Raw genomic sequence first — 23201 nt, 5'->3', positions numbered from 1 at the left:
ATTCCCTAATGTGCTATATGGTTCCAATGAATTTGGAACATCCTCACAGGCCAAGGCCAATGTCCCAGAACCATCAGCATGATGGTGATCATTATTATTCTGAGTTACTGAATGGGATGGAAATGATTATCACGTTTTTAAAGTTCTCAGGATCCCAATATTATTATTATTATTAATAATAATAATAATAATAATATTATTATTGTCATCGTTATCATTATGATTATGATTGTTATATAAGGAGGCAGGGTAGCAGAATTGAATCCCCCCATATTTCAGGTGACACAGCTTGACCTCAGGGGTTCTATTCACCCCAAAAGAGCTGAAGAGCAAGACGCGCCAAGCAGCCTGGTGAGGACAGCAGGGCAATGCCTCACCTCCGAGCTTAATCCATGGATCAAACCCATGTATTCCCAGCTGATGCATTTAACAAGGATTTTGACAACATGAGCTCAAGTCCCAGCTCTGACAGTCACTGCATGAATTGATTCATGTCCCTGGCCCCTGTTTTCCCACAGGGACAACCAGGCAAGTCAAACAAATAATGAATTTTCCAGTTCAGCAGCAGCTCTAAACCCCCCCTCTTTCAAATGAATTCTCCTCGAAATGAAATGTTTTCCTTTCAATCTCAGGACAGCTTTTTCTTCATTTCTTCTTTTTTTTTTTTTTTTTTTTTGTGCTTAAAATAACTTGGAGGAAATTTCAAAACAGGGACTTGCTTCACATCGGGACAGCAAAATGTTTTGTTCCCAAAAAGGTCGAAGCAAAGTAATTCCACATTTTCAACTGGGCTTCTTTGTCTTTTCTTGGCTTATTTTGAAGCAGTCTGGTGGCACAAAACCCTAGTCACAAAAAGTCCATAGTTTACCAAATTTTCACCAAACTTGCCACCAAAAAAAGAAAGAAGAATCCAGGCAAATCCCAGTGTTTTGCCTGGCACTGGCTGAGATTTACACTCCAGGAGGGATGGGGGGAATTCATCAGTCATGAGCCTGAGCTGCTCCAAGGAGCCATAAAGGAGTTCAGACTCTGAGGCTCTTGTGCAAGCTGCCATCTACTCTTTGACCCCTCCAGTGACGATTTCCATGTGCTCCCAGTGTGTTTGCAGTGGGAAACAGTGGGAATGCCTTTCCCACTTGTAGTGCTTGGGCTCAGCACCACAGCCCAGCCCATGTGGGTACCACACACAGGAGCATGGGGATGGCTGGACCGTGCCAATGAGGTACGTTCCCATCATGGTCAAGCCAACAAGGGTGTTTTGTCATCTGTAGTGATGGATTCTGTGCTTCCATTTACATGCTCTATATTTGGGGTCAAGTCAAATCTGCTTTCAGAGGTATTTAAGAGCTGCAGACCAGACAGGGTGAGCTGCCTCCCTGTCAGACCCTGCCAGCTCCTGGTGATGAGCAGCTGAGAAGCTGCTGAGCTGGGTTTTGGCAGAACAGAAGGTAGCAGAGAGCCCTGGCATCACACAGCAGCCAAGCTGTGATGATCGCCCCGGGGATGAAGTGTTTTGGTGCAGACCTGACAGACAGAACACCAACCCAGGTGGTAAAACGGGCACGGGGCATTCAGCAGTGGTGCACCCACTCCAGACCAGCTCCCTGCTGAAGAGGGGACCGTGGTAGATGTGCAAAACAAAGCCAGTGGCCTGGCGAGGGTCCTGGGATTACCCTCTCTGGCATGACAACACATTGGCTCCATCCCCTGGATGAATAAGAGAATCATAGAACGGTTTGGGTTGGAAAGGACCTGAAGATCGTCCAGTTCCAACCCCTGCCATGGCAAGGACACCTCACCCTACACCATGTCACCCAAGGCTCTGTCCAAGCCGGCCTTGAACACTGGAAGCAATGAAGAGAAGCAACAAGGCGAAGGGAAGAAGCCACCATTGACAATCAGTGGTGCTGCAGTGCTGGGAAAGGTGGAGGAGTGGCAGAAACAGCTTCAGCACATCACCAAAGCTGTGGTCCTTGTGCAATCACAAGGCTCTGGGAGCTTGAAAGAGTGCTTTGATCTGCAGAGCCTGACCCTCTGCTTATGATGTTCTCCTTGAGTCTGGTCATCCATCCTGGTTCCCCCAGACTGACCCAGGGCTGTTCGCTTTGGGCTATGGATGCTGGGAGAGGGTCTTTAAGAAGAGGGTAAGAAGAAAGGAAAAAGGAAAAGGAAGGTGAAAGGGAAAGGGAAAAAGAAAGGAAAAGCAAAAAAAGGGGGATGGAAGGGGAAAGGTAAAGAGCAGGAAAGGGAAATGGGAAGGAAAGGGAAAAGAAGGAGAAAGGGAAAAGATGGAGAAAGAGAAGGGGAAGGGGAAAGGGAAAGAGGGGAAGGGGAAAGGGAAAGAGGGGAAGGGGAAAGGGAAAGAGGGGAAGGGAAAAGGGAAGGAGGGGAAAGGGAAAGGGAAGGAGGGGAAGGGAAAAGGAAGGGAAAGGGGAGAAGAGAAAGAAAAGAAAGAATATTTTTGTTGGAAATTAAACCACACAGAAATGGATTTGTTCTTATTAGACCACAGAGCAGCTAATGAGAACCAGACATCCCACCTCTCGAATCATTTTGGACTGGGGATGGGAGCCCTGAGCCAGGGCTTGTTCCTGCCCCAGGTGAGCATCCCTGGGGTCCCCTCTCCCTCCTTCTGCTGTCTCCTGTTGTTTCTGCATCTCAGGTCTCTGATATCCCCCTCCCAAGCAAAGCTCTGACACCAGAGAGGCCCAGGCCACCTCTTGCCCCAGTGGGAAGCACCATAAGGCTTTGCCAAGGCTGCAATCACTATCTGCAGCAGCAGGGTCTGTCCTGGGTGGTGTCTGCCCCCATTTATCTTCCTCCAGCAACATTTTGCTCCTCTTCACAGCAGCTTTTTGCTACCAGGGATCGAAACCCTTCTCTCCATCAGCCCCTCAATGCTTTCCCTCTTCTAGGTCCTCCTCTAGGAGCCACCAAGATGTGTGTTCGTGGCTTTCACGTTGATCAAAGCCATGGGTATCCGTTTTCTTTTCTTCATTTGGGGGTTTTATTGTTCCTGTAAAACACTCCAGGGTTCAGGCCCCCCCTGCTCTCCTTTTGGAGGTCCGGGTGCTGGTGGTGTTGGCAGGCCATCAGCAGGATCATGGACCTCATAAAGGAGCTCAGCGTAGAACTTCAGTCATGCATTAACTTGGCACCCCATCCACGTAAACGCAGACCCGACTTCCATTACCCCAAATCCCAGCTGGAGCAACTGGACTCCTATCGTGGCAATTAGTCTTTTGTCCAAGTTGGCAACTCTCTTCCCGTCAAGGTTTGGATGATTTACTGCGCTGGAATGGGCTGGTGAGGAGCTGCTGGGAAGGTCTCAACTGTTTAACTCTGTTGGCAATAAATCTCCGCTTTCCTTGCCCATCCTCATCCCCTCTTCGCCTTGTTCTCATTCTCTTGCTGCCAACATAGACCAGGCTTTTCCCTTGCCACTGAGTCCACTGGGTGGTTCTGGCAGGGAGGTCCACAGCGAGCCCATGCCTTCCTGCTCCGTCAGGATCATAGGATGGGGACAAAAGGACGCCCTGAGCTGGAGTTGAAGAGCAGATGAGCAGCAAGTCAAGGGAGGGGATTGTCCCCTTGTGTCCAGCTCTGGGGCAGCAGCACAAGAGGGATGTGGAGCTGTTGGAGCGAGGCCAGAGGAGGCCATGGAGCTGCTGCGAGGGCTGGAGCAGCTCTGCTCTGGAGCCAGGCTGAGAGAGCTGGGCTGGGGCAGCCTGGACAAGAGAAGGCTCCTGAAGGGGAGACCTGAGAGCAGCTCCAGTGCCTGAAGGGGCTGCAGGAAAGCTGGAGAGGGGCTTGGGACAAGGGATGTAGGGACAGGCCAAGGGGAATGGCTTTAACCTGCCAGAGGGGAGACTGAGATGAGCTCTTAGGCAGAAGCTCTTCCCTGTGAGGGTGCTGAGGCGCTGGCACAGGGTGCCCAGAGAAGCTGTGTAGGCTTCCCCTTGGCACCGAGGTGCTGCAGCATCATCCCATCGGTGCTGGATCCTCAGGCATTACCCTAAATAATGTAGCCTGTCACAGCTTTGGCAAATGGCACCAGGGAAAGTCAAAATATTTTAACAAAACTGAAACCTTCAACCATTTCCTTTTGTTTCAGAACTTGCCTGTGAACAATTTGTAAAGGGGTTTGAAATGTTTTGCTTTGAACATTAACGTTTTGAGTTATCCCTGTTAAAGTTTATGATGGTTTAAAGAAGTTTAATCAAGTTTAGCTGTGATTTTATTAAGTGGGGGTTTATCTTATTGTTATTTATTCATTTTCCAGCCAATCTGAATCTCAGGTATTTGGGGGGTTTTCAGTCTTCTTTTTCACTTCACTGAGAGAAACATTGAGTTTCCAACTTGGCCAATGTGAAGAGGGCTTTAAAGTTCGTATCCTTTGTTTCATCAAGGCAGAAAAACAATCTCAGCTGTAGCCGGAAAAACTGATCAAGTGCCATACAAAAAGCAAGGACTACCTGGGCAAGAGAGGGGCTTGGTCTGATTGCTTTATCCTCATTTTTCAGAGGGAAAAGATAGGAAAGAAGGTCAGTAATAACTGCACTAATAATCACAACAATGATATTATAACAATAATATTATAGCAATAGTATTGCACTAATAATCACAACAATGATATTATAACAATAATATTATAACAATAGTATTGCACTGATAATCACAACAATGATAATAGCAATAATAATAATAATGCCCCTAGCATGTTTGATTTGGCTAAAACAAGAATAGCTGCAAACAGTGCTCGCTCAGTTGCACGTTTTCATGTTGAGTTCTACTGTTTCTACCACAAAAGACAAGGAGTGACATAAAACCAGCAGTTTGGGCTGGGAGCTTTGGGGCTGTTCAGCCTGGAGAAGAGAAGCTGCGTGGAGACCTCAGAGCAGCTTCCAGTATCTGAAGGGGGCTACAAGGATGCTGGAGAGGGACTCTTCATCAGGGACTGCAGTGATAGGACAAGGAGTTTAAGCTGGTTTAAATCTAAGCTTAAACAGGGGAAGTTTAGATTGGATCTAAGGAGGAAATTCTTTACTGTGAGGGTGGTGAGGCACTGGAATGGGTTGCCCAGGGGGGTTGTGAATGCTCCATCCCTGGCAGTGTTCAAGACCCGGTTGGACGAGGCCTTGGGTGCCATGGTTTAGTGTGAGGTGTCCCTGCCCATGGCAGGGGGTTGGAACTGGATGATCTTAAGGTCCTTTCCAACCCAAACCAGTCTATGATTCTATGGTCACTGTGGTTTCCTCTGGTCGAGCCATGGGGAGGATACCAGCTGTCTCCATCACCCATTAGAGTTGTGTCTTCTGGGATTTCTTAACAAAGCTGGTGCTGGAGTTGAAGGAAATGTCACAATGGTAAACCTCATGCAAAAATATTTATATTTTTAGGGTTTTTTACTGAAAATAAAATCTTGGAATTTCAAATCCCTGCTTACTCAGGCAGCCAGGAAAGGAAAGGAAAAAAAAAAAAATCAGCTTTTATGTTGTTCTCTTTTCTTTTCTCCAGATTGCATAATTCCTAAAAAAGCAATGGTTCTGAGGGGCTGGGTCCGGATTGCTCAGAGTCCCTGCGGGGACCAAGAAGGGATGAGCAGCACCAGACCTGGCCTTGGTGGCATCTCGCCCAGCTTCCAGCACTGAAGAGGTAGACCACAAAGCCACACCAATGACCTTCCTTGTCCCTCCAGAGCCATGGGGCAGCTCCACATCCCAGGACAGACCCATCCCACCACTCTGAGCCATGTCTTCAGCTGCGGTGACTCATCCCCACAGGTGCCAATTGTTCTCTGTTGACTATAGAGGAAGACAATCAATTCAGGCTTTGTTTTCCAGCCTACAGCCATCTACATTGCAAGCAGATGACTCTCCCCACTGTGTTTTCATTGGCAAACAGCAGTCGTAAATCTCTTGCTTGTTCAAGAGGGGTTTTTTTTCCCCTTTTCCATATCCACCAAATCCTATTTGTCTTTATTTGCTTCAGAGAGAAGCACAACCTTGAGCCTGCTCCAAAGGACAAAGCAAAAGGGGATAAAGAGGCTGCTGCCTCCTCCAGCACTGCAAAGCCAGGCACCGGATCCAGTTTAAGTGCCCTGGCTTCATGCTTTTCATAAACACGGGATTTGCTGTTTCCAGAGAAAACCACCAAAAGGTCCCATTATCAGGAGGCAGGAGAAGAGACGAATTCCTTTTACACATGCTCTGAGGAGAAGGACAAAGAGGGAGGCTGGCTTTGGAAGAGCTGGGTCTTTCCTAAGCGGTGAGGCTGTAATTCTCCATTCCTCCTGGGCTGGCAGTCTTTGGGGACAGGTCTGGGCACAGTCTGATGGCAAACTACAAGTGGGAATGGAGGAGAAGGTGTAGGAAAGAGCCAGGAATGACCAAAGAGTGAGGGAAAGAAAAGGGAAGGTAAAGTCTGGTTGCACATGGCTTAGGGGAATGCTTTGAGACCTCACTTGCAGCACTGTGTGCAGTTTTGGTGTCCTCAACGTAAAAAGGACGTGGAACTGTTGGAACAAGTCCAGAGGAGGCCACGAGGATGATCAGGGGCTGGAGCACCTCCTGTATGGAGACAGGCTGAGGAAGTTGGGGCTGTTCAGCCTGGAGAAGAGAAGCTGCGTGGAGACCTCAGAGCAGCTTCCAGTGTCTGAAGGGGGCCTATAGGGGTGCTGGGGAGGGACTCTTCATTAGGGACTGCAGTGAAAGGACAAGGGGTAATGGGTTAAAACTGAAACAAGGGAAGTTTAGATTGGATATAAAGAGGAAATTCTTTCCTGTGAGGGTGGTGAGGCACTGGAATGGGTTGCCCAGGGAGGTTGTGAATGCTCCATCCCTGGCAGTGTTCAAGGCCAGGTTGGACACAGGGGCTTGGAGCAAGCTGCTCCAGTGGAAGGGGTCCCTGCCCGTGGCAGGGGTTGGAGCCGGAGGAGCTTTAAGGTCCCTTCCAACACAAACCAGCCTGTGTTCTATTATCTATGATTCTATGAGACACTGACTTTGCTTGGATAATACCTAATACCAAGAAATTAATTTGAGGTACCCAGTGATCACCTCAAGCAGTTCTGATCCAGGTCTTTCCATCAGAAAAGCTGGTTAAGGTTCACTTCCTATCAGGGGCTTGTACAGGACCCAAAGGTTTCGGTAGAAACAGTCTCTCACAGCCTAAAATTGATGCCAGGGCAGAGTTAATCCATTCACAGCAGAAGAGATGCCTGCTGTCACCTAGTGCCAAGGAGCTGAGCAGCCTGGGGATCCCCCTGAAGTCAGCCCAAAGGCCAAAGCAGAGATCAAGATGCACTCAAAGGCAGAAGAGTTTGCTCTGCAGCAAAGTGTGTTTAAAGCATTGGTTATTTGAGGAGGCTGGGATGTGAATGGGAAAAGCAGATGGGGAAAGGAAAGCTCGTTTTCCTTCTGGAAGCTCATGCATGGTGGAGACGAGGACACAGTAGTTTCACGCCCCATTGCTTGGGTGTCTCCATCCTCAGTGCAGAGCAGAGCCATGCACTGATCAGCTCAAATCACCCCTAACTCCATGGAGTTTGGCTTGTCTGGGAGGAAGAGAGGCTGCAGCAACAGGGATGAGGCTGGTGGCTGTCCTGGCAGTGATGGCACGGGGCTATCCATGGAGGAGCTGATAGGAAGCTCGGGCTATCAGGCCAGGAGCTCCAGAGCCAACGGAGCAGCCTTTATACTCATCATAACCCTCTGTACCAGCGAGGCCATTCCAGCAATCACCATTCTGAGTCTGGGAGTGTTTTAAAGGGTCAGACCTCTAGTGAAGACTGAAATGAGCTGTGTCACTTGCGGCCAAGCCTGTCCCCACCCTCCCATAGGAAGATTGATGGACCTGGGGGCCAGGAGGCCACAGTGTCCTTCTTTACAGCCCATCCCATTGTGTCAGCGCCATGGACCAGGCGTGTTCCCCTCCTGTCAGCAGGCAATGAGCAAAACCAACCGCAGGCCCCCTCCGCAGGGGTTAAACCAACAGCCACAGCTCCAAGTGGCTCCACAAAGCAGGTTTATGGCAGTGCCTTGACCCCGTTCCCACCCTCACCCTGCGCCACCTCCCTCCCCTTGAGCCACTTCATTGCAAGCCACCCTTTTGGGTGGAAACCTCTCGCTTCTGAGCAAATGAATAGAAAACGGTTGTTATTGAAGAGGAAAACCAGGTCAGCTCCCTTTGCTGGGCTTTGTTTTGTGCGAGGTTAAGGGAGTTCAGCCCCTCTGTGCGGTGGCAGCGTTCCAGCTCCTCATCTCGCTGCCCTCCGGCTTGCGGGGCTGAGCCCAGGCGACGTGAAACACAACGGGGTGTTGTCAGGGTGTCCCCAGAGGAGCTCCCACACTCCATAACTAACCCCAGCCTGGAGTCACACACAGCATCGAGCTCGGAGGCTGGGAACCAACAGGAAAACCATCGCAGGGGTGCTGGAGCAGGGGAACGTTTTGCAATCGACTTCAGTGCATCCCCATGCACAGGCAAGCCCTGTCCCCTCATCCCATCTGCCTCTTCCTCCTCAACAAGGACCATCTTTATCATGCCTTCATGATATGGCTGGTCCCCCTCTGGGACTCCCCATTGATATGTGGGTATGAGAGGCTGCAGTGGGGCTGGGCAGGCTAGGGTTGGACAATGCCAGCTCAGGGTGCATGCTTGAACCCTCAGATGAAGCCTAGGACACTCAGGTCCCCTCATTCCCTGTGTCCCGATGGCAGGCACCATCCCAAAACGTGATGCAGTGGAGGGGGTCTCCTGTGATGAAGCAATGGAAAGGCATTTGAAGATCCAGGCACAAACAGCCCCAATCCCACCAGCAAATCTCTCTGCATAACTGGAGCATCTCCTGGACACAGCCTCTTGGTGCTGAACAGCTCCAAAAAGGTGTCAGAGAATTAATCCTCGGCTCACTCTGGGTGATGGGTCCTTCTGTCCAGGGAGGAAACAGACCCAAACCCAAAGGGATTTGCTGCTCTTTGAGCCAAGTCCAGAAACCATAGGACCACTGAATCAACCGGGCTGGAAAAGCCCTTTAAGCTCATCCAGTCCAACCGTTCCCAGCACTAACCCATGGCACTGAGGGCCTCATCTGCATGGTTTGTGAGGAACAGAGACAAGCAGGGGAAGTGCCTTTCCTTGGGTTGGGAGCTACTGGGGCTGCATCTGGATATTCACATTCCAGCAGCTCAGGGATGTGTGCACACGCACAGAGCAGAGGGATGGGGTGAACTCCTTCTGCCCTCCCCGCTGCAGCAGGAGGGTGAAACCTATGGGATTCTTTTACCCTGTCCCATTCCCATTCCCTCACCTCCTCTCCAGCCACCCCTGGCTTCCCATGGGTGCATTTTGGGTGCTCAGGTTTACAGACAAAATGGGTGTCAGCTTCTTCCAGGAAGATGCTGGAGGTTGGCTCCCAAATACAAAGGCAGCACAAGCTTCCCATGGCTCCTTCACCCACCCCGCTCACATGCTCGTGTCTCCTCCCAACTTAAAGGATGCTCCAGGTCACAGATGAGCCTTGTGAGCCACCAAACGTGGTCAACCAGCTCATGGGACGAGTTGTGGGACTCCACATAAATCCTGCGCCGTGTCCCAGGCCAGGGCAGCACTCACGAAGAGGGAAGGTGCTGGAATTCCATGCACACAATAAAGCGCAGCAGAGAAGAGAAGGTTTCAGAGCATTTCATTTGTAACCACAGTGCATTTTGCATTACTGCATATAAGGCAGAGAGAGGTGATACAAACATCTTTGAGCCATTCCAAACCCTACAACAACAGAGAGCCATAGGGAATACTTCACCCAGGTCCTGCCTCCTGGTTGGCTTTGGTGGAGAGACATAACCGAGCTACAGAGGGCCCACAGTCTGGCAAAGAGATGGATGTGGCTGTTCAATGCCAATGGGATCAAGTTGGTGTTTCCAGCCTGCTTTTACCCACCACAGTCCCATGGAGTCTTCTTGGCCTTGACTGGGAGCACAGAGGATTGCATCGCATTTGGACTATGACCTTTGAAGGTCCCTTCCATCCCAAACTATTCTATTCTATGCAGGGATGTAACCCTTTCATTATCCTTATGGAGTTGGGTCCCCTGGATCCTGCTCTCCCATCGTCAATGACCCATTCTGGTTTGTCAGGGGAAAGCTGTTGGGGAATAAAATATGGTTTCTCACTGGGAGAGGCTTGGGGAGGTAACACACAGATGTGTTTTGGTAGGGTTGCTTGTCTCAGCTGGCGTAGAGGGTGGTTGCTGTGATAGGACGGGTGATGAGCATCCAGATATAAGCAGTGTTGTGCATTGGGGCACTCACCTCTTTGGGGCTCTTGGCACAGGATTTTGTTCCTGAAATAGGATGGGGTCCCAGAGCAATAATGCCATGGTGGGAAATGTCACAGTCACTGCAAACCAAAGCAAGGAGTGGAATCATGGGCCTGACCTCCCCCTGTGGATAGGAGAGCAAGGGATGCCCGTGCTCGCCAGCAGAGCTGGTCCTGCTGGGATTGGTGCCAGGATCAACCACACCAAGGTGCCAACACAGGCAACCTTTGTCCTCAGCTCACCAGGCCCTCAGGGGGAAAGCATATGGGAAAGCTCTACCAAGACCTGGTAGCTTGATAGTGGTTAATAAACAGATGGGAATGAGGTTGGGAATGAAGCATGTAACTGCACAACAAAGGGGACGCCCTCCCTGGGATGTGCAAGCCCAGCGCCATCCGCACCGCTCAAGCTCTTGGGATAGGGATGCTGGATCAGCCAGGCCTCAGCAGCAAGGACAGGTCTCTATAGCTGCACATTGTCCATGGCAAAGACACCGTGTGCTGGCACGGCTGTGAGCTGCCCCGTGCAAGCCGGGTGCTGTTACAGTACTGAGTAACGAGGGATTTAATGCTCGACGCAGGACATCCCAATCCAGCAAAGCAATTAGGCGTGTGCCTGGCTTTTCTCCCTGCCTTCCACTAAGCCCAGGCTTAAGTGCCTCGCTGGAGCAGGGCAGGAGCTGACATTAGCACAGTTTGTCCTGAGAAACTCTGATCCCTCGGGATCACTTCCCAGTGCTACTGCTCTCACGTCACGCTGAGCAGCGACAGCTCCGGGGGCAAATGAAACCAAGGGAGACTCCTCTCATCCTGCAGAAGGATGGGAGGGAAAGACCTCGAGGAAGAAATCCTTCCCTGGGAGGGTGCTGAGGCGCTGGCACAGGGTGCCCAGAGAAGCTGTGGCTGCCCCATCCCTGGCAGTGTTCAAGGCCAGGTTGGACACAGGGGCTTGGAGCAAGCTGCTCCAGTGGAAGGGGTCCCTGCCCCTGGCAGGGGTTGGAGCTGGAGGAGCTTTAAGGTGCCTCCCAACCCAAACCATGCCATGATTCCATGATGCCAGCAGAGGTGAGGGATCAGAGGGAAACAAGCCCCAAACCCCATGAGCCAGACTGCGAGGTCCTTCCTGAGCACAGAATTCAATGGGAGCTCTGATTTAGCGATTCCCATCGGCTCCTGCCTGCGTTTCGTGTCTCAGCCTTTTCCCTGGGCCCTGTATCCACGGTGTTTGCTCTCCCTTTGGAAAGGCAACGTGGCAGCCCAGGCTTTCAGGCCGTGCAGCACATCTTGTCTTCAGTAGGCTTCACACATCCATAAACCAGGCAATACACAGTGCACGGGGAAGGAAAAGAGAAGCGTGCTCAGACGTTGAGAGGGTCTGGCTTGCACGTGCTGCCCACACCAGCAGCCCGCACCTCCTCTAAGCTCTGTAACACAGCTCCATGCAGGCTGCACGTGAAAAGGCCCTTTTGTCCCCCACCCCCTTCAGTTCTGCTTAACCAAAAACAACCCCAAAGAGAGGACAGACAAGGAAGGAAAACAAGAGGTGTTTGAGGGTAGGTATGGTTGGGATGCGCTTCCGAGGCGGGTGCTGGGGGTGGGATTCCTCGTGTTGCACCAGTGTCAGTGGGATCTTCATTTGGGCAGCAGCTTAGGGCATGAGTGAAGCTGTTCCTTCTCCACCTCCATCTGCAGATGGGATCCAATGCAGAGCCACGGAGTCCTTCCAAAGCCCCCAGGCAGGCACCGGACCGTCCAGGCTCTTCCCAGCACAGCTTCAGTTGAAAGGCTTCACCAGTTTCATAGCAGCATAGTTCTGCAGGGATGGAAGAACAAGGGAGAGAACTGAGCTGCAGCAGGTACAGCAGGGCGGCTGTGGAGGTTAAAGCATCTCTGGGGGCACAGAAGTGCAGATGGAGCTGCCTTCAGGGCAGGAGTGCTGCCGAGCTCCCAGCCCAGAGACAAGCAAGCAGCAGTGCATTCCTATGAGCAAGGATGGTAAAAAGGGTAATACATGGCAGAAAACAGGTCTTGCCTTCTTCTAACAGAGACTCCCAGTCACAAGCCCCAAGCAGCAAGCACCGGGAGTCACTCCTGGGGTTTCTTTGCTCCTTCCACAAGTTTTGAAGATAAATTCCCCCTCTTCATCCCCCCATAAGGAATTTGGCATGTCCCCATCAGCTCCATCCCACTGAGCACACAGGTGAGGAGACAACACCCAGCTCTTTGCTGTGCTGTTCCTGGTGCCCCTTTGCTTCCAATGTCTCCTTGCGCAGCTCCCCCAAACCCCAAGGTTCTCTATCCAAGCCCTGGCCTCACATCCTTATGGCTCCATCTCCCCACAATCACCCCAAACCCTTGGGCAGGTTAAAGCCATTCCCCTTGGCCTGCCCCTACAGGCCCTTGTCCAAAGCAAAGATGTTCTCTGCAGGGTGCTGCTTCCCACGAGCCAAATCCTGCCCCCAGGATCCCACCAGCTGGGGCGGAACAACAAGAGGATGGTTCTCAATCCCTGCCCCATCCTGGAGCAGTACAGCCCCAGCCCGCAGGTCCATGGACTATCTCCAAAGCAGGCAACCAAGAACAGCAAACCTATTGCTGAACCCTTGTTCTCTGCCTTGCCTGCATCCCTCAGTGCCTCAAGCACCTCCTTCTGCAGCAGCATTGGGTGTGGGGTTTGTTCCTCAGAGCAGACCCTGCAGCAAGACCTTGCTGTGCCTGTGTTCTGCAATCTACTGTCTCTGTTAGTGCCCAGTGAACGATGGGGCTCATGGAAAATGAGGTGTCACAGCATTTTAGCCTATGGGACCTGCAATTCCTTCCTTGAGAGGAGATGACAGCCCTGGGATAAAGAATAAGCTGCGTAAACTCTGCTTATCAAGACCACAATGAAATACAAAGCCTCCTGCTTAGGTCATTTGGAAAGAGCTCTATTTGAAGCAGCTCTGATTCAAAGCCCCACAAGCACAACCCAGCCAGTTTGGAAGTCCCTCCTCAGCACATTGAGTTTAATTGGTACAGGATGTTCTAGCACCCTGTCACTTGAAAGCAAAACAGCTTTGGAAACAGCACATCGTGCTTGTTACCCACAAGATCTTTGGAGGAACAGGGGGGAAACAGAAGGGAAAAAGCCCCCAAAACACAACAAAAGTCAAGCCTGACCATAGGCATCTTGATAAATTACAACGTGCAGCAAATGAGGAGGCAGTTTGCCAATGAGGACTTCTAGTAACGCCATAAATCAAGCAAGCAGCGTTAGGGCACTGTACCAGAAGGCATTAAAAAGGCCTCCAGTGACACATAACCTTCAAATTCATTATCCATCCATTTGTCTCGCAGAGCCTATCCACCAAAGCACTCCTCGTTGGATGCTGTCACTGGTGGTATAATGGAGGGCAGCAAGTTTGTGTCCAGCTTGGGCTCTGTGTTAACAATGTGCTGAAGGACATGGAACTGTTGGAACAAGTCCAGAGGAGGCCTCGAGGATGATCAGGGGCTGCAGCATCTCCTGTATGGAGACAGGCTGAGGAAGTTGGGGCTGTTCAGCCTGGAGAAGAGAAGCTGCGTGGAGACCTCATAGCAGCTTCCAGTATCTGAAGGGGGCTATAGGGATGGTGGGGAGGGACTCTTCATTAGGGACTGTAGTGACAGGACAAGGGGTAACGGGTTCAAACTGAAACAGAGGAAGTTCAGATTGGATCTAAGGAGGAAATTCTTTCCTGTGAGGGTGCTGAGGCACTGGAATGGGTTGCCCAGGGAAGCTGTGAATGCTCCATCCCTGGCAGTGTTCAAGACCAGGTTGGACAGAGCCTTGGGTGCCATGGTTTAGTGTGAGGTGTCCCTGCCCATGGCAGGGGGTTAGAACTGGATGATCTTAATGTCCTTTCCAACCCGAACGATTCTATGATTCTATGAAAGCCAAGCAGGATTATCCATCAGCACAGGGCAAGGACTGTCAGTGGAACTGATGGCAATGGAAGCAGGGCTGGGCCTGCAGAACACAAACAGAGCTTTCAAAGGCAGTAAACACGTGAATGGTGCTGCAAGGCAGAGCTGGCTCCAGCTGGAAGGAGCAGTACCTATCCCTGTGGTCACAGCCACCGACATCCTTACAGTAAGCACTGCTCTGGGGACAAGACTTTGCTGTTGTATTCCCTGCATGTTACAGAGGCAGAAACTGCTCAACGAGGGCAGATTTAGGTGGGATATAAGGACAAGCTCACCCCTGTGAGGGTGCTGAGGCTGGCACAGGGTGCCCAGAGAAGCTGTGGCTGCCCCATCCCTGGCAGTGTTCAAGGCCAAGTTGGACACAGGGGCTTGGAGCAAGCTGCTCCAGTGGAAGGGGTCCCTGCCCATGGCAGGGGTTGGGGCTGGAGGAGCTTTAAGCTCCCTTCAACCCAAACCATTCCATGGTTCCATGATTCCAAACCCAGGAGTTTTACAACCTTTTCTTCTGACCTTGTGCAGCCCAAGGCTTTGACTCAACCATCCCCACAGCAGAAGGCAAAGCTTTTCTGAGCTATAGCAATGATGGATGAAAGGTCCATCAAATCCATTGGCCCTCCCAAAAAGCCTGCAGTGCGCCATAAATGAGCACTGCGGAGCAGGAGCATGGGGTGGAATTGGACCGTATCTTGGAGGAGGACATTCAATCTCCATCCATGGATGCCTCAAGCAACAATGAATTAACCACAGCCTTCAGCACATTGTTCCAATGGTTCATTAACCTTCATCTGCCAAATTAGCATCCTATTTCCACTGGAAGAGTTCCCCTCACTTCACCATCCAGCTACTGGAGCTCATTCGACATTCATCTGTTGGTTAAGGAGTGTTCTGAGCTCAAGTTAAACCTAAGGATAAGGAAATCATATAGGAAATACCCAGGGATCACTGCTCCCAGAGTCCTAGATTGTGTAGACCAGAATGACAACCACTCTGCAAAGCAGACCAGGAGTAACCTGACACTAAGACTGGGTGGAAGAGCTCAAGTGAAACTATGAGGAACCTCAGAATATCCAATTTTCATCATTTTTTCCCATTTTTCACAGAAGCAGACAACTTTTTTAATGGGAATTTGCAATACCAAGCAGTTTTCCACCCAAACCCAAAGGTTTTTCCAGTTGGAAATGGCCTCTCAGCCACTCAAGGGAGTTGCTCTGTAAACAGTTGTGCTAATGATGACTGATTTCTTATGGACTTGTGCCTGAGTTTCCCATACCGCTGCACTCCCAGCTCCCCACGGATCCTGATCACCTCCTCTTCCTCCCAAAGCCCTCCCAGACCCTTCCCCACTCCTGCAGGTCTCCCCCTGCTCCTTCTGGATCCCACCAACGCAGCCAATGCACATTCCCTGGCTGGAAAACAACTGCTGCTTGCACAAAGCTCCCCTGGGAAAGAGGCTTTGGGGAGGAGCTGGGATGAGGAATGGGAAGATCTTTATTCCAGCCCATGATCCAGCACACGTACTCTGTGTCCTGAGGACAGCAGAAGCCCAAAGGCACCACATCTTCAGAGGTTTCTAGTTCCATGTAAAGGCTATTTGCGGAATAACCTGGAATACAGCCTTTAGGAAGTACTCCCCTGGGGTGTAAAGCATCTCTTGATGGGTATTTGAACAAGACCAAGGCATCAGCTCCATCATGCACTGAAAAGCCTGAGCTTTTGAAGGGAATAGGTGGTTTGGAGAACCACAGCAGCCCTTTGCCATTCCGGGTGGAAGCACACAACTTCCAAATGGGACATTTGCTCTTACGCCCTGACCACAAAGCTGGGACTGTGGTTGGAAGCTTTCAGCACTGCATGGGGAATAGGAATGAATAATAAGAAAATCCCATTTTTATACTAAGAGCCAACGAAAATGCCCTGTGTTTGTGTTCAGGGGAGATCCCATCTGCTTGGGATGGAGGTGACCTAGCCAGATTTGGGACACAGTGGTCCAAGGAGAGGTTGCAGGCAGGGAGGGATTTGATCTGCAGCAGGGATTCAATCTGCAGGCATGGATTCAATCTGCAGGCAGGGATTCAATCTGCAGGCAGGGATTCAATGTGCAGCAGGGATTCAACAGGACAAGATTTGGAGCAGGCAGGGATTTGCAGGACACAGTGGGCAGGGATTCAATCAAGGAGGAGAGGCTGTAATCTGCAGCAGCAGGGACAGGGATTCAATCTGCAGCAGGGATTCAATCTGCAGGCAGGGATTCAATCTGCAGGCAGGGATTCAATCTGCAGCAGGGATTCAATCTGCAGCAGGGATTCAATCTGCAGGCAGGGATTCAATCTGCAGCAGGGATTCAATCTGCAGCAGGGATTCAATCTGCAGCAGGGATTCAATGTGCAGGCAGGGATTCAATGTGCAGCAGGGATTCAATGTGCAGGCAGGGATTCAATGTGCAGCAGGGATTGAATGTGCAGCAGGGATTCAATGTGCAGCAGGGATTCAATGTGCAGGAATGACCATGGAGGTCCTAGTGAAGGTCCCAACAAGCAGAAAGCTGTGGAAGAGCTCTTCATGCAAGGCCACAGCAAAAAGGGCAATAGAAGCAGGAGAAGAGTAACTCCACTTCTGTATATGCCCCTTAGCATCCCTGTATCCCTGTTCCTTGCCCTCTGCCTGCTCATACTGATGGTCCACGTGTCCTAACAGGATTCCCTTGAGGTTTCCCTCCCATCACCCACCCCTTTGTCAGGATGAGAGGGGCAGGATACACACAGAACCCTCTACCTGCAGTGTGGGACCTCAAAACTGCACGTAAAGTGGCAGGATTACATCTACAGTGTCTAAAGCAGCGAGGTCCTTACTTTAAACAGGACCTGATGGTGCTCCCACGACACAGATCAGAACAGAAGTGAGGAGGGCTTGGTTTTCCATGCATTTAATCAGGGATGTGACAGTGAGCCCTGCCAAAGGTCAGGATGCCAGGGGCATCCTCATAGCAAACCATCACCAGCGCGACAGCTGAACTTAGCGCCTGATGGAGCAGGAAAGGAACCAAATCTCCAAGTCGATGCAGAACCAGTGACCTCAAAAATCCAGGGGAAGCAGCCAAATAGACATAAACGCAGGGAAATTCCATGAAGCACGGCCTGACTTTGTCAAACACAACTAAAACCTGACCCGACCAAACTGAAACTGAATACAGCAACAGTGAGCTGGAAAGAGGGACCCTTCCCAAGCGATAATGAGTGTAAATCAGTATGCAGAGTTTGCAAAGTTTTCTCCTCTTGACGTTGGTTTTATATGATCCCACTGGAATGGCTGCAAAGCCACTTGCATCTGCAGGGAAACACTGAGTGCTGGGTCAAAAAGGCTTGGTTTCTGCCACTTGACATGGAGGGAGTCTCTAGGAATGGCTCCAAGCACAGTGCACGCACAATTATTTCCTCCTTTGTACTCTTTAGCACCTCCAAAACCCATTTCTCCAGTAGAATTACCCCAGCTTTCCCCATGGATACAAGGATAGAGAGGTAGGGAAAGCCTTGATCTAATCCCAACCCCTATTTTCTCAATGGGAACAACGGAACATACACGACTTCAGATCATCTGAAAGTGATTATGATGGTGAGCAGAAATTCCACACCTCGCTCTTTGCTTGCACATTGCAAGCGCACAAAGGCATCTGCAAGAGGCAGCCACGTTCTCTCACATGAAGTTATAAATTACCCCAATGAGCTCCTTTAGATATATATATATACATATATATATACACATAAAGAAATCCTAAACAAGGAGGAGAATTTGTTAAGTGCTGGAAGGGGAGAAACGGGTTGTTTTTCTTATCAGTCTGAGAGGAGGGGAAATGGCATCCAAGAGCCAGCATGAATTATTCCATTGTGGTTGAAACAGAGGAGGATACAAACCCCCATCCATGGCCAAAGTGGAAGGCAAAGGGCTCTGTTATTTATCTATTTCGGTTTGCCAGTTTCAGCAAGGCAAGAAAAAGCCACTTTAGTGATGAATGAGGTGAAAACTCTTCCCCTTGTTTCAGACATTGCATTGGTGCAATGTGCTCCAAGCCTTGAGAGTGAGAGACGGGGTTGCCCCAACATCTACAGACTTTCAGATCTTTAAACCTGCATCTTTAAGCTCTTACAGACCAATGTGGGGTTTGCCACTGCTCAGCCCTGTCAAATGCTCAGTTTCATTCCTAATGCATAAAAATAGCAATAAAACCTGAAAATGCAATATCCAAAGGGGCTACAGGAAACCTGCAGAGGGGCTTTGGACAAGGGCCTAGAGGGGCAGGCCAAGGGGAATGGCTTTAACCTGCCTGAGGGGAGACTGAGATGAGCTCTTAGGCAGAAGCTCTTCCCTGTGAGGGTGCTGAGGCGCTGGCACAGGGTGCCCAGAGAAGCTGTGGCTGCCCCATCCCTGGCAGTGCTCAAGGCCAGGTTGGATACAGGGGCTTGGAGCAAGCTGCTCCAGTGGAAGGGGTCCCTGCCCATGGCAGGGGTTGGGGCTGGAGGAGCTTTAAGCTCCCTTCAACCCAAACCAGGCTGGGATTCTACGATTCTAATGAGGAATTTGCTTCATTCTTAACTAGGCTGTGTGTTTGTCAGGGATTTTCCCACCAACCTGCAGCACCTCCACTATCAGCTGCTGGAACCTCATTGAAGACCATCAATTAAACCTCAGCATCGTTACACATGAATTGAAACACGGGCACAAAGAGGTTAGCACCTTGCAGTGAGTCTGCAGCAGAGCCCAGAACACAAGCTCTCTTTCTGACCCACCACGTTGTCCATCAGAGACCACCATGGCACTTTGCAGCCACCTGCGCTGGGACCATCTCTGTCACCACAGAGCCAACCTTGGTCACCCCCCCTGTCCTCTCCCACCCGTATCGTACCGGGAAGGCGTAGATGAAGATTCCCAGGAAGAGCAGCAAGATGAAGAGCACGATGGCCAGGATAACCACCCACTTGTACCGCCGCCACAGGATGTACTTCAGGGTCTTGTATGGGGAGGTGAACCAGAGGAAGGAGGTTTCTGGGCGCCTGGAACCAAACAAAGTTGAGGTCACTTCCGAGCCTCACAGTGGTTTCACCCTCCTGGACCCCCAACCCCATGAGCATGACCTGTTGTAACGTGCTGGCTGCTCATCCTGCAAACCCACATCCAAGGCCAGGCTGGACACAGGGGCTTGGAGCAAGCTGCTCCAGTGGAAGGGGTCCCTGCCCGTGGCAGGGGTTGGAACTGGAGGAGCTTTAAGCTCCCTTCCAACCCAAACCAGTCTGGGATCCCTTTGGGTGGACTACGTCAAATCTCCACTCCCAGCCACCCTGGATGGTCTCAGCTCACAGAGTCTGAGCATCACCAGCTCAGCATTGGAGCCTACACAGGAGCAAACCCATTGCAGACTCCAAACTGGGAACCCAGGTTTTCAATTGCTCCTTGGGAACTCTGAGCCCTGGTGGTTACTTTTCCATTCAAGCTGCTCTTACTTGGGGTCCTCCAGCTTGGGGTTCATATTCGGCTCATCCCGACCCATGCCAGCCGGCCGCTCCTCGTGCTCTTGTTCTGCCACGATTTCCAAAGTCATTTCCAATTTGCCCTGTGTGGGTTAAACAAAAACCAAACTCATAAACGAAACCAAACCAGGAAGAAAAGGGAGAGGTGAGAAATGACCAAAGTACGATGCAAAACACTCACTGGAGAAAGAAAAACTGCCTTGAGCATAACCCAACCACTACCGACGAGGACCACGAGGAGCCCAGTAAAGCAGCTTTCATACAGAACCTCCACTGCTCACTACAACATTCTCAGATACTCCAGGACATCTCAAATGTCACCAACACCCAAGTTCATGTAACCAAGTCCATGATCTTACGTTGAATGACTGAACTCACTGCCTGGACCCCCTTACCTGCATTGAACACTTGCCAAAGACTTGAACGGGAGCCCAGATACTTGCACTTAAATAGATCAGCTTGCTAGCTGGAACCTTTCCATGCTACATGTCACAACACAATATCATTAAGAATAGACGAGGTACGGAGTCAAATTAGGTGGCAAGTTCCAAAAGCCACAGCAAAAAAACCCACAGAAGAAATCATTTCTTCTGATGCTTTTGCACGGTGCAGGACAAGTCCTGGAGAACATCCAAGTGGCAAAAGCTGGTCCAGTCTGTAAAAGGTGCAGCCCATCACTGTGTTTCTTGCCCTGGCCGTGGCATCCTGCACGTGCTTGGCCTGGCTGCATCCCTTCTCAATGCTTTGAGTGAGTGCCCCTAGGAGAACATGTCAAGAGGCCACCTTACCGCCAGGATCTTCTTCTGATCCTGCTCAGCAACACAGGGCCACCATCCCTTGACTGTTTTCTGCTCAAAGAGCGACACAAAGCGGCTTGAAGGCCAGGTGTCATCTACTAGGTCCAAGGAGCACTTCTCAGCAGTCTTGGCAGGTTTGGGCATCCTGTTGAGATCCATCTGAATGGAGCCTGCAAGGAGCAATGTTACTGGGTAGACATCTTGGTGCAACGAGTCCTTAAAATGTGGATTCCTTCCCAAAAGAATTATTCCCTGTGGCACCCTCCTGACCTCAGGGAGCTTGGGAAGATGCCCACATAGCAAGGGGGAGAGAAGGATTAAGTGTGGCTCTATTTCCAAGCATAGGGTTAGTTCTATCCAGTGCCTATTCCTAGGAATTGAGCACTTGGCATTTCCATGGCAAGCTGGGCTTGTTCAGCCTGGGCAAGAGAAGGCCCCTGAAGGGGAGACCTGAGAGCAGCTCCAGTTCCTGAAGGGGCTGCAGGAAACCTGGAGAGGGGCTTTGGACAAGGGCCTGTAGGCACAGGCCAAGGGGAATGGCTTTAACCTGCCTGAGGGGAGACTGAGATGAGCTCTTAGGCAGAAGCTCTTCCCTGGGAGGGTGCTGAGGCGCTGGCACAGGGTGCCCAGAGAAGCTGTGGCTGCCCCACCCCTGGCAGTGTTCAAGGCCAGGGTGGGCACAGGGGCTTGGAGCAAGCTGCTCCAGTGGAAGGGGTCCCTGCCCGTGGGACTGGAGGAACTTTAAGGTCCCTTCAACCCAAACCATTCTGTGGTTCTATGTCAGAGCCAGAATGGGAAACACACCTTGGAGAGGTTATTTCAGTGCTCAGCCCAGGTAATTCACCAAGGGCAGGATTTGAAAGGACCGTGATCACTTCCTTCCTCTGTGAAGCCTTTGATGTTTGAAGGATTTCAGTGGCAAAAAGAATGGTAGAACAAGATCCAACCAAAACCCACTCATAAGGCAGGAGCCTGCAGGTTCCACACAGATAATGTGCTGCATGGCTCTATGTCCTTGCTATTAGAGGGGTTTGGTTTCTCCTCTCCTTGACCTAAACCTAGATCTCTTAAGTTTACCAGCACTGAAAGAGGCAAGCGTTGGACTGAGTTGTGTTCATGTCTGAACATCCAGGTCAATGATCCTCAAATCAGGTCAATGGCCTCAGCCCACATACATGTAGCCCTCTTGAGCCCATTTCAGCACACATTCAGACAGGTCATGGAGAATGAGGGTGTTCCTGGAAGGTGATGGCTCTGTTGGATTCAGTGATGCTCTCAACATTATGTCAGCCCAGGAACAAGGTGCTGCAGGCTGAGACTGGAAATCTGCCTAATACAAACCACTTATCATCAGTCCTGAATGCATCCCAACACTGAATCCTCTTCAGGGGCTTAAACTCGTCTTGTTACACTTCCTTCATATCCTGAGAGAACTCCATAGTTACTTCATCCCTGTCTGCATCAATGGGGATGGAGACAAAAAATTCTCCCAACTTACCCAAATAGTCATCAAAAGAGAACTTGTCGTTGTCCCAGATCTGGAAGATGAGCTGTGGTGGAATCTTGTTTTCTGTCTTGTCCAAGCTCCAGAAGTGCTCCTAAAATCACACCAGACAAGAAAACAAGGACAAACAAAAGGCTCATAAATAGAAGTGGGCAGAGCCTGGTTATTCCCATCCCACAGCAGTAGAAGTCCTGTGGGATAATGCTCTCGTGTGTCCTGCTATGTTTCTGCAGGGCCAGAGCCACACGGGGGAACAAGGGGGGGGCTCTGGCCAGTTCTTGGACAAGGCTGCTCAGTGGAAAACCCAAGATGCTTCTGGAGGTGAGTGGGCATCAATTTGTGCCTTAATATAGTGACAATACTTGGGCAAACAGGCACCATGAGCTTGCAAATAGGAGCTTTCAGAGTGAGAGCATCGTATCAGATAAGGGTGACTCTCTAAGGTAAAGAGAGCAATGGGTGTTGAGTGATAACGCTGCCCAACTTCACCTTCCTCTGGGAAATATAGGAAGACCACTCAAATTAGCACTTGTAGCAAGCAATTCAAACACATCCCTTCCCCTCCTGCCCATCTCGCAGCCCAGCTCTGCCAGCCAGAGCCCTACACAAGTCCGGATCCATCTCCGGTCTGATCACTGTCAGGTCTGTTGTAAGTGGTTTGTGCGCAGTTGGCCAACTCCAGCCCAACAAACACCTCTACTACTTGTAGTACCTGTGGTTCCAAGTTTAGCTACTAAACATGAATACATAACAAAAGAGAGCAGGGCTTTCAAGGCCAGGTTGGACACAGGGGCTTGGAGCAAGCTGCTCTAGTGGAAGGGGTCCCTGCCCGTGGCAGGGGTTGGGACTGGATGTGCTTTAAGCTTCCTTCCAACCCAAACCATTCCATGGTCCTATGGTTCCTCAGTGCTCAAATGACTTTGTTCATCTTTTCTGCACATCCCCCAGGTTTTCACCCTCAGGACAGGTGAATGCTGGAGCTGGACATGACATCCCAGTTAATCTGCTGTTAGCATTACCTGGGTGCTGCCGAGCGACACGCACTTGTTATAGTTCCTACCACATCTAAGTTCAAGAAAGGAGAGATTCAGAGCACAGGAGAGTCATGACTCTGGTGCA

At 50.7% G+C, this 23201-nt stretch overlaps 1 protein-coding gene across 12 annotated transcripts in view; it reads right to left on the bottom strand.

The window, feature by feature from the left end:
• Positions 1-9669: 9669 nt before the first annotated feature.
• Positions 9670-23201, bottom strand: part of DYSF (dysferlin) — an 88554-nt gene continuing 75022 nt past the window's right edge. For all 12 annotated transcript variants that reach the window (XM_062618870.1, XM_062618873.1, XM_062618879.1 and 9 more), the window contains 5 exons: positions 22077-22176; positions 20570-20748; positions 19755-19864; positions 19160-19307; positions 9670-12130 (listed from right to left, as the gene is read on the bottom strand). In XM_062618870.1, coding sequence (XP_062474854.1) covers positions 12092-12130; positions 19160-19307; positions 19755-19864; positions 20570-20748; positions 22077-22176 — 576 coding nt within the window. In that variant the 3' untranslated portion in view covers positions 9670-12091. The remainder of the gene's footprint in view (positions 12131-19159; positions 19308-19754; positions 19865-20569; positions 20749-22076; positions 22177-23201) is intronic.

The sequence above is a fragment of the Pezoporus occidentalis genome, unplaced genomic scaffold (assembly GCF_034315485.1).
Source record: "Pezoporus occidentalis ecotype Australia unplaced genomic scaffold, CSIRO_AGI_Poc_V1 ctg205, whole genome shotgun sequence".
Taxonomy (NCBI): Eukaryota; Metazoa; Chordata; class Aves; order Psittaciformes; family Psittacidae; genus Pezoporus; species Pezoporus occidentalis.
This window is presented reverse-complemented; position numbering and strand designations above follow the sequence as displayed.